Here is an 11,616-nt window from a genome sequence, read left to right on the forward strand (position 1 = left end):
GTTCTGAGCCCCGCGCAGACTCAGACGGCGACCGTGGAGCGGAGCGCTGCGCCATGGCGGGCACGGGCTTGGTAGCGGGAGAGGTGGTGGTGGATGCGCTGCCGTACTTTGATCAAGGCTACGAGGCGCCCGGCGTGCGGGAAGCGGTGAGTGCGGGGTGCGTGCGGTGGGGCCGCCCGAGGCGCGCTGCCCTTTCCCGCCGCGACCCCGGCCTCTTCTCGTTCTTTAGGCTGCGGCCCTGGTGGAGGAGGAAACGCGCAGATACCGACCTACCAAGAACTACCTGAGCTACCTGACAGCCCCCGATTATTCCGCCTTCGAAGTAAGTACGGTGTCCCGAGCCCCGCGTCCCGACCGGGATTCCTGCGGACTTAGATTTCGGATTGAGGGCTTTAGCTGTGTAAAGTGGGCGTCTTCCAGGTTAACTGTTGCTTGCTGCTCGTATTGCATGGCATCAGTTGGCTCAAAATAGCCAGATGAGCTTTCCGCATGGTCCGTATTACAAGAAATACTTTACTAGAGCCTCCAGACTTGTTTAATAAAAACATTTTGGGTCTTTCATTTTTTGATAGAGTCCCTAGTAAATTTGACAAAAGGACTCTTTATTCTAAGGTCCACTAAAAACAGGTAGTGATCACGGGATTTTAACCTTTATAATCGTAACTGCCTGTGCTCTTTGCAACTACTGGAGGGAGATTTTTGACCAAAACTCAGACAGTTAGCAGGTGTATGAATGCCTGAACAAACATGTCTACCTGCATACATTTTAAATGGTTATCCTACAAATGCAAAATGCTGTTTAGGTCCTAATCAGTTATTCAGTTACAAACTTTTAAATGCTTTAATACATTTTTTCTACCCTTTTAAAAAGCAGCATGATTCCTTAATCCTTTCTTAATAGTTGCTAATGGTGAATTGGACTATCTTCCCTAGCTCAGAAAACGGTCCTATGAATTACATAACTGTTCATTTTTGTTCGTCTGTCAATTGACGTTGGTATTTTTGAGACTGTAGCTCAGGCCGGCCTGGAACTCAACTAGGACAGGTCAGCTTTGAACTTGGAATAGTCTTCCTGCTTCGGGCTTGTGAGTGTTGAAATTACAAGTGTAAGGCACCACATCCAGCTCTTGATGTAGGAGTGTGTGTGTGTTTAGACAGTGTCAAGTAGTTCAGGCTGGCATTGAACTCAACATGTTGCCTGGGATAGCCTCGAACTGCCAATCTCCTTATCTGTACCTCCAAGTGCTGGGATTAAAGGCATGACCACCACTCCCAGATTTGATGTAGTTTTGATTTGCATTTTCTGACTGACTGTTCAGCTGATTTGCCTGTCTGCTTATTATGGGACTTGTCCTTTGATTAGGTTTTTCCTGTTCTCTATATATCATGGACCTTAAACTCTGTTAAGATAAATAGCTGGCAGAGATTTCCATCCTATGAGGTCTCTTCACTCTGGTAATTGCTTGCTTTGTTTTGCAACACACACACACACACACACACACACACACACACACAATTTCTCTGTAGTAGCCTCCAGCTCAACACTGGGATTAAAGGGGTGTGCTTGAGAAGCAGAGGCAGGTGGATCTCTGAGGTTGAGGCCAGCCTGGTCTACAGAAGGAGTTCCAGGACAGTCAGACTACACAGAGATGCAACAGTAACTGGGTGGCTGTCATCCAATTAATATTGGATGATTGAGGAAGGCCTTTCAGGCGAGAGACTGCTCCCTGTGCAGGTTAGTTGTTGTGATAGCTTCCTCATCTAGAACCCAGGTTCTTACACTGTGTTGTGACCCCTCATGGGGGTCTTATAATTCAGTGTGGTTAATTAAGAAATCAAGTCCCAAATCCAAGGTTCTGCAGTGCTGGTACGTGTTGCAGTGTGTGACTTCATTGAAGTTGGGGGTTTTAAACTGGAGCATGCGGGATTTACACTGTGTCAGACCACACAGCACCAGAGACTGTCTTAAACATTTGTTGTGAAATACAGTGTGTCATGTGGCTGGGGTTAAAGTTGTCTTCAGAGCTCCACAGCTGATTGTAGTGCATTGAAACTGCTGGTTTAGAGTTAATCCTTGACACATGGGTTCTTCTGTGTCTGCCTCCTTTTGTGCCTGGGCAGGATGTAGAATTAAAGTGTGTGCCTGTTTCTAGAGACCCTAGATAGACTCGAGCTCAGAACAAAACTGGGAGATGACAAGAGTTTAGCGTCATGGTACGACCTGTGCGAGACCCTGGGTTCAGATATTAGGGGGGGGGGGGGGGGGGCGTGTAATTGAGAGAAGCAAGAGATCCATTATGATGTAGTGTAAAGTATAAAATCTCAGCACTATTTCCAGCATGATCCTGGTGCTAATTCTTTGTCTTGTTTGTGCATCAGACTGACATAATGAGAAATGAGTTTGAAAGACTGGCTGCCCGACAACCGATCGAGTTACTCAGCATGAAAAGGTAAGTGAGGTTAGGCTTGGTGACTCCGCAGTCATGGCTGAGTGTTGCCAGCTGTGTGTAGGCAGTGGCATTAGAAGATAGAATGCGGGGTGTTGTAAACATGATTATGGCCTTTTTTTAAAAAAACAAAAACAAAAATGTTAGCAGATATATATTTTCGAGACAGGGTTTCTCTGTGTAGCTTGGGAGCCTGTCCTGGAACTCATTTTGTAGACCAGGCTGGCCTCGAACTTACAGAGATCTACCTGCCTCTGCCTCCTGAGTGCTGGGATCAAAGGCGTGCGCCACCAGAGCCCGGCCAAATACAATATTTTTAAGCAACTTTTTTATTTATTTATTTATTTTTATTTTTTTTATTTTTTTTATTTTATTTTATTTTACAATTCCATTCAGTTCTACATATCAGCCATGGGTTCCCCTGTTCTCCCACCTCCCTCCCCTCACCCCCAGCTACCCCCCATTCCCACCTCCTCCAGGGCAAATCTCCCCCGAGGACTGCGATCAACCTGATAGACTCAGTCCAGGCAGGTCCAGTCCCTTCCTCCCAGATTGAGCCAAGTGTCCCTGCATAAGCCCCAGGTTTCAAAGAGCTAACTCATGCAATGAGCACAGTACCTGGTCCCACTGCCTAGATGCCTCCCAACTGATCAAGCCAATCAACTGTCTCACCTATTCAGAGGGCTTGATCCAGCTGGGGGCCCCTCAGCCTTTGGTTCATAGTTCATGTGTTTCCATTCCTTTGGCTTTTTTTTTTTTTTCCAATAATTGAGTAGGACGGCTGTGGCTTATATTAAATTTTGATCTTACTCAATTATTGAAAAAAAAAAATAGCCAAATAAACAACTTTTTAAAAAGTTGATAAGTCACTTTACCCAAGATGGGGGGGTTACATGGTGACAAATAGGGATGAGAGATGTCAGAGTCTCTGTGGCTGTTCCAGGTTACTTAACTAATTCACGTTTATGGAAATAATTTTTGTTACAGTATACAGCTGTATTTATTTGTATGTTAGTTCTAGGGTAATAGGTTTCTTCTACTGCCTCAGTCATTTTGTGTGGGGTGGGGGGGGTTTGGTAATTTGTTTCTTTGTCCTCATATAGTGAACATAAGGCCGTGGGGATGCTGTTGGAAGGAGTGGTTAAGGCTTGGCAAGATATGTTGGTTTATTTGTTGTATAATTTCAGATATGAACTTCCAGCCCCTTCCTCGGGTCAGAAAAATGACATTACTGCATGGCAAGAGTGTGTAAACAATTCCATGGCCCAGTTAGAGCATCAGGCAGTTCGAATTGAGAATCTGGAACTGATGTCCCAACACGGGTGTAATGCCTGGAAAGTATATAACGAGTAAGAAGCATTGGTCATCCTCCCTGTCTTATCCTGTTCCATCCAGAGTTTTCAGTGCCTTTTAAAAGTGTGATATTCAGCCAGGTGGTGGCGCCCAACACTTGGGAGGCAGAAGCAGGCAGATCTCTGTGAGTTCGAGGCCAGCCTGGTCTAAAAAGTGAGTTCCAGGGCAGTTAGGACTGTTACACAGAGAAAGTCTGTCTTGAAAAATTAAAAGAAAAAAGTATGGTGTGCACATACTTAGAATCTCAGCACTTGGGAAGCTTAGGCAGGGGGGCTGCCACAAGTTCAGGGCCTGACTAGTTTATATATTGAGTTTGAGGTCATCCTAGGCTTATATAGCAAAACCCTGTATCCAGAATAACAACAACAACAATAATGCTAGATTTGGGTTGGGAATGTATCAGGACTACACCAGTGAAAGGCTTGAGAACTACCTTAGAGTTTGCGAGCGCTAAGCTAGCCTGCATTCACATAACTAACCGTGTGTTCACTGTACAGTGTAAGAAAACGAGCTCGCTTGAGGGTGATTGACAGTGCAATCCAATTCTCTCATTCATGTGTCCTGTTCTTTAAAGTCCTGGCCAGGATGGTTGTTTACCTGTAGTCCAGCAGTGCTCAGAAGGCCAAGGTAGGGGGCTCACCATGACTTCCCAGCCAGCTTGGGCTATAGAGGGAGATCTTGCCTCAAAAAAATAAAATAACCAGGCAGTGGTGGTGTGCACCTTTAATCCCAGAATTTGGGAGGCAGAGGCAGGCAGATCTCAGACTTTGAGGCCAGCCTGGTCTACAGAATGAGTTGCAGGACAGCCAGAGCTGCACAGGGAAACCCTGTCTATTAAAAAAAAAGAAATGAATAAAAAAATTTAAAAACAATTAAAAGGTGAAGTGGCCCTTGGTTAGCCTTCACGATAGGCCAGCAATCCAAACTGTTCACTGCTGTGCACATGTTTGTGAACTACTGCACACAGTAGCAGTAGCTTAGGCAGGCTTAGCAGTTTAGTGGCATAGAGTTGGGATAACGAGGATCAAAGCTGTAAAGAGATGCTGCTAGAAAGGACTCTGCTGAGCTGGGCGTGCCCAGATCCTTCTCCAGCGTCTGCATGGGCAGATGTAACTGTCTGCTCCACTACAGAATGAGAATGATTAGCTAGGTATGGTAGTGCATGCCGGTATGCCTGTGAGCTCAGCTCAGGTGTGGTGGTGCATGCTTCTATGAGTTCCAAGCCCACCCGGTCCACATGGGTAGACCCTGTCTCAAAAAAAAGAGAGCGTCATTAAAAAGGACCTAGTAGCACCTTGAATCCAAGCATTTGGGAAGATCAGAAGTTCATGTGCCAAACTGGGTTGCGACCTTTTCTCAAACAGACTTTTAAGAGGGTGGTGGAGTCAGGTGGTAGCAGTGGTGGTGCCTGCCAGGCATGCGCAGCCCGAACAGCACACACAAATGTGAGATGTGGAGTCACCAGACAGCAAGGAGAGCAGGCATGGTGACCCAGCTGAAGGTCAGCCTGGGCTACTGGAGCATGGGACCTTGCTCAGACGAGCCAGGCAGTGTGGAGAAGAAAGGACTAAGAGTTCCACTCACTCAGGTTCTACTGCAGTGTCTCTTCCCACCAACTGCTGTGCACATCACCTGCTTTCCTTCAGAATCACATTCGGAGCGTATTTTGTCTCCTCCAAACACAATAGATCCTTTTCCACAGGAAGCATATGTTATCAAAGTAAACCTTCAAGAAGAAAGTTCAAACAAACACCAAAGATCCTTTTTAGTGATCAGAGGCCAGAGTAGCACTAAAATGATACCCTTCAGCACGTGGGGCATGGGGAAGCCGGAACGGTACCACCGTGTGATGAAACAAGTTGGCAGAGGAGAGAAATGAGCAGCAGCACATTGAATTTAGAAGCCAGGAGCCGGAGTGAGGAGCCCTGGTGTCAGTGCCGGCAACACAGCCTGCCCAGGGTTGCTGCAGGAAACCTGAAAGGGGATGTGCTGTCATCAGTTGTGGATGTGGCACGTGGGTGTGGTGGTACCGTCCTTAACTTGGCAGCTGCCTGAGCATAGGGGTTCAAGGCCACCCTGATCAGCATAGTGCGACACTGTCTCCAAGTCCTGAGAATTTAAGAAGTAACATCAGGCCAGCTGGGGGTGGTGGTGGTGCTGGTGGTGGTGGTGCTGGTGGTTTACGCCTTTAATCCCAGCACTTGCGAGGCAGAGACAGTGGATCTCTGAGTTCCAGGACAGCCAGTGCTACCCAGAGAAACCCTGTCTTGGGGTGGGTGGGTTGGGTGCCGAGTAACATCAGTATCCAAAGTTAAACTGTCAGTGAAGTGCTGGGTTAAACAAGCTAATATTTATTAATTATCTGACATACTGGACACAGAGATCCCAGGATTTAGTATTTTTAGCAGAAAAACTTGATTTTGTAATACAAATAGGTAGTTCAGTTTTCATTGATGTTACCGAGATTTCAGAGTGTGTGTGTTCTTCCTTCCTTAGAAACCTCGTTCATATGATTGAACATGCGCAGAAAGAGCTTCAGAAGTTAAGGTAAGTTGTTTTTTTCTATTTGAATAAAATTTAGGTGATCCCTGATAGAGCAGGGGAAGAAAACCATTAAGACTATAGTCCTGTGAAAGTAAATAGCTAATCCACTTTTTTTAAGCATTTTTTAATTAGTATTGGTGTCAGTGTGTGTAAATAATTATCTTTGAGAAATAGAAATTCATAAATTCCAAGAGGTAGATATCAAGGAGTGGCAAAAGTCAAAGTTTGTATGTTGTGGTGTGTATTGAAGGGAAACTTGGGATATATCCTTTCTTGAATGATTTCTGGTTTATAAGAAGTGGCTTGGGAAACCCTGAACAATCCATAGATTGAGCCAGAAGTGTGGAACACAGCTGTAGCCCCAGAGCTTCAGAAGCTCACAGCTGGCTCCATAGTGAGACACTGTCTCAAACCCCCAGGGGACATATGCCTGCAAGCTGAAGGAATTTGTACCTGAAACTACCCAGTCAGCAGGGGTCATGTGAACAGCTGGCAGGAAACCTGGGGAATTGACCTGGCCTCCAACCAGAGGTGCTGAAGCACCTTCATAGTTAACAGCTTGGAAGAGCCACACCTGCTGCATTGGCAGACAGCTCCTTGGTGTGAGGCTGGTAGATGGTGACTGACAGGACCTCGTGGCTGGACAGCAGAGCATCACACACTACAGTGTATGTTACTGAATATGTTACAAGTGCAAGAACCTGTCTGCATTTGGGCTTTTTGTTTTGAAGTTGGTTTGATTTAGACAGTGGATCATTCATTTAACAAATCGCCATTTAATATGTGGTAACTGTGATCTACTGTGTTCAGCATCTGGTACTGAGCTTGCTGTACCTAAGTGGAGACGAGGATAAGCTTGAAACCTGAAAACGTGTTCAACTCACAAATCTGCAAATCTACAAAGAAAGAACACCTTGGGAGTTAGGCAGGACATTGCAGGATAATACCCCTGCACACATGTGCATATAGGAAAGAACCTGGAAGGCATCCAATGTCTTAGTTCATACTCTGGTGCTAATAATACCACAGACTAGATAAGTTTGAAAGAGAAGATCTTTATTCTGGCTTATAGTTGTGGAGAGTCAAGGCTGAGGAAGTGCGTCTGTTGACAACCCGGTTAGGGACAGATCTCCGCGTGGTACGTGGAATCACATGACAAGAGACAGGAGGCTGCATGTGTGTGTTCTGGGCTCTGATTATAAAGCCACTAGTATTCTGTTCTTACATTTCTGTTCTGATAATTTCATCTAATCCAACCACCTCCTTAAAGTCCACCTCTAAGCACTGTAATTGGACCCCTTCCACCCCCCTAGCATCTCACAGTGGCAGTCTGCTCCAGTGTGAATGTTAGACGGGGTAAGCATCTGAAGCCTAGCAGTACTCATTGAAAATCCCACAGCCATTGCCAGGAAAAGTTCGTGGAAGGAGGGATTTGTAATCTACGTATGTGTTTGTGGGTTGGTTGGTGTTTTGTTTGTTTTGTTTTCTCCCACAGAGCATATTTTCTGAAATTTGTAATTGAGAAATAATTAGAAGAAAGTTAATTCTGAAAGTTAATTCCTAGAATTGGCCTATAATTGTGTATGTGAGTCCTAAAGAGTTTAAAGATCCTTTCTTGCCAGGTGGTGGCTCACGCCTTTAATCCCAGCACTCGGGAGGCAGAGCCAGGATCTCTTGAGTTCAAGGCCAGCCTGGTCTACAGAGTGAGATCCAGGACAGGCACCAAAACTACATAGGGAAACCCTGTCTCGAAAAACAAAACAAACAAACAAACAAACAAAAAGATCCTTTCTTGTATTATCTTGTTCTGTTGATTTTTGTCGTATGTTAAAATGTCATTGGGCTGTATAAAATATTTTTACAGGAAACATATTCAGGATTTAAACTGGCAGCGAAAAAACATGCAGCTCACAGCTGGATCTAAATTGAGAGAAATGGAGTCAAAGTAAGTGTAGGATTTCATCGTGTTTTAAGTTGTTCAGTGTGTTCTAAGAGCAAGAGTTAAGATTACAGTCGTGTATTCACGTGGGGTCCATGGGAGTCAAAGGCAGGCTGTGTGCCTGCTGTTCACTGAGTGAGGCACACACGGAGCAGCTGTGACTACAGACCAGGGCTGAGCCACTGCCAAGTGGTGCTGGTTTACAGCCCCCAACGTGAGGCCGTTTGTCTTGTAGGAAGGGAGGGAGGGAGAGTCCATACTCTGCCTAATTTGTTTGCACCTTTGTTTGTTTACCCCCGTTAATGCATATTATTTTTAAATATTTTTCTACATATACATACATGCATCATTTCTAGAAATCCCTAACTATAAGCTGTGTGTGGCAGCCTGTGAGAAATGAAGAAGGATCTTGAGTTTAAGGCTAGGCTTGGCTACAGAGTGAGACCCAGTTTCCAGAAAGAGAAATTAAGTTCATATATCCAGCGATGGGTTTTTATGTCATCTCTGCTTTCCCCTTCACGACCCACACCATTCTCTTGTCCCTCCCCGTCTCCAGTGTCCTCAGTGTCAGGGCCTTCTGTAGGGGACCAGCGCCCACACTCATTACCCCGGGAACTCTTGAGGAATGAGGGAGAAGAGAATTAGTTAGAGGAGAGAGAAAACACAGCATAGACTCGGGTGGGCCTGGATCGTTATCCACCGGCCCAGAACTTCGTTCCAAAGGTCTATTTATAACAGTGCCGAGGGGTAGAGCAAAAGACCCTCCCCCTTGCTAGTTACAGTCACCTGGTCCCCAGGCCCGTGGTCCAATCAACCTCTTCTGCAGTCCTGCTGGGTACAGCCACTGGGAAACCTAGTGGCTCCAACAACCTTCCACATTTTTCATCAAGCTGATGCTTCTGTTAAGTTTGTCCTTGAGATTTATTTACAGGAAATAGTGATGGTGACCTCCTTAAGTTGTGTTTGTTTTTGTCAATTCTGCGATCTTACCCACCATTTTCTCAGACTCTGCCCTGTTTTCTGTTCATCTTAGGCGTTCTTCCATCACCCCTTCCTGGAAGTCTCTTTGTCTCACTCATTCTCTCCTGTTTCTGGTTATTTCCTGAGGAAAGCTTTCATCATGAGGCCATTGTAGGTTCACTTAGAATTTTAAGAACTAACGCAGAGACATCCTGTGTCCCCTTCACCTACTGTCCCCTAAGTGTGCTTCACTTTGTTTTAAACAGCAAGTTAGAAATGTTAGTGCCCTGAGTAAAACTCTGTGTTTAAGAGAAACTCCTTGTTTTTCCCTTTCCCAGTTGGGTGTCCCTGGTAAGTAAGAACTATGAGATTGAGCGGACGATCGTGCAGCTGGAGAACGAGATCTACCAGATCAAGCAGCAGCATGGGGAGGCGAACAAGGAGAACATCCGCCAGGACTTCTGACCGGGCCGAGGGCAGAGGAGCGGGCTCCACAAAACCTTCGGCCGCGGGCTTTCTCAGAGCAGCTGTCTGGTTAGGTGTTTAGAGACTGTGGGCTGTGTATTCTGTTGTGTTGCTTTATATGTGTGTCGTAGCAAAATAAAGATTTTCAACATGTGGCTATTTTTGTAGCTGTAAGAATCCGAGTGTTCAGAGTTTAGAATCATCTCATATTTTGTAGCAGAGGTCCATTTTTAAGGCTTCAGATTTTGTGACAAAGCTTCTTTAAGGTTTCCAACATGTTCAGGAAGCTGGGAACTTTGACTTATGTTTTTGTGGAATAAAGTACAGTTCTAAGTATTTTTTGTGGGTGGGTGCAATGAACTTTATTGATGGTATTCTGGGGATTTGCGATAGAAACAGGACAAGCTCAGTGTTGGGGGCTGAGTTGGGACAGGAGCTCCTAAGCAGCCGAGGGCCTCTGTCTTCCTCACCGTTGCTGTGGTGTGTGGTTCAGGGCTTCATACTCCTCCTTGGGAGCCATGTGGGCCATGCGGTCACCACCCTCTTGCTATAGCCGTACTCCTTGAGTACCAGGAAATGAGCTTGACAGATGCTGAGGTGACGCAGCCCCAGCTGATGGAGTTCTGTGTTGAGCAGGACAATCAGAGAAAGAGGGTCACTCCAGAATGTAACTCAGGCTCTTTGGTAGCAAAGCGGGAGGTCCAGCCTCTGATGGACTGAACCTTCAGCCATTCAGAAGTGTATTGATTGTTTGTAAAACAAGTTCCTCATACCAAAACCTCGTTGAAGAAAAACATCACAGCCCTGCAGCCTCAGTCCTGATTGTGTACTGTTTGCAGTACCCAGCAGTGCAAGATGCTCCAGGTGTGCCAGGATGGGCTTGTGACCAGAGTCGTGCAACGGATGGAAAACTCCCTCAGAAAAACAACTCTGAACATAGAAAACAAATCTGTTCTCTACTATGATTTCTTCAAGGTCTAAATATCTCCAACAAACAACTATTCCATTCTAGTGTTATCCTGGATATGGTAAAGAACAACTATTTCATTCTAATGTTTACCCTAGATACAATCGACTACCAGATTCCCACTATACCTAGCATCAAAGCTGGAGGAGTGGCCAGCGGTGGTGGCGCACGCCTTTAATCCCAGCACTCGGGAGGCAGAGGCAGGCAGATCTCTGAATTTGAGGCCAGCCTGGTTTACTGAGTGAGTTCCAGGACAGCCAGAGATACAAAAAAAACCTGTTTCAAAAAACAAACAAAAGCTGGGCAGTGGTGGTGCACATCTTTAATCCCAGCACTCTGGAGGCAGAGGCAGGCGGATCTCTGAGTTCCAGGAAAGACTCCAAAGCTATACACACAAACCCTGTCTCGAACAAATAAATAAATAATAAAAATAGTGGAAGGGTGGGCATTGCTGTTAAAGTTGCAGGAGACAACCCGGTGCTCAGTGTAGCCCAGGATGACCTTTATCGTGTGTCACCACCTTATTAAACATGTCATCTACTTGGCAGCTCGGGTGGCATGTCAGATTCATAATGGACACCTTGCGGGTGGGAACACAGAAGGCTGTACTAATGAGTTTTCCATTTAGGTCTGGGATGACCATACCCACAGCTTTAACAGTGCCAGTGAGTGCAAGGGTAATGTTTTAGGTAGCTAGCCCTGTGTTTTCCAGAGAGGTCACCTGCAGCTCTCTGGGTGGCGATGATGGCATGGATTGCAGTCATAAGTCCCTTGATGGTGCAAAAGTTGTTACAGCTAACCCTCGTGGTGGAGGGGATTGCGCTAAGCCGCTGGTGATGCAAGAGGCATTGCTGACAGTCTTGAGCTAGCTGTCATACTTCTTACGGTTCTACAAACATGAGAGGCACCAGCAGAAGGGAGAGAGCTCCACCCCTCAAGTG

At 45.9% G+C, this 11,616-nt stretch overlaps 1 protein-coding gene across 2 annotated transcripts; it reads left to right on the plus strand.

The window, feature by feature from the left end:
- On the plus strand, nt 1–9,871 carry Bcas2 (BCAS2 pre-mRNA processing factor). 2 transcript variants are annotated; one of them, XM_028877322.2, is made up of 7 exons: nt 1–146; nt 230–322; nt 2,380–2,450; nt 3,635–3,796; nt 6,297–6,347; nt 8,209–8,289; nt 9,582–9,871. In XM_028877322.2, the coding sequence occupies exons 1-7, from the start codon at nt 54–56 to the stop codon at nt 9,706–9,708; spliced, it is 678 nt and encodes a 225-aa protein (XP_028733155.1). In that variant the 5' UTR covers nt 1–53; the 3' UTR covers nt 9,709–9,871. The 2 variants fall into 2 exon arrangements, with proteins under 2 accessions (XP_028733155.1, XP_028733156.1); XM_028877323.2 differs by lacking the exon at nt 3,635–3,796.
- Nucleotides 9,872–11,616: the final 1,745 nt, after the last annotated feature.

Source organism: Peromyscus leucopus, chromosome 6, assembly GCF_004664715.2.
Source record: "Peromyscus leucopus breed LL Stock chromosome 6, UCI_PerLeu_2.1, whole genome shotgun sequence".
Classification (NCBI taxonomy): Eukaryota; Metazoa; Chordata; class Mammalia; order Rodentia; family Cricetidae; genus Peromyscus; species Peromyscus leucopus.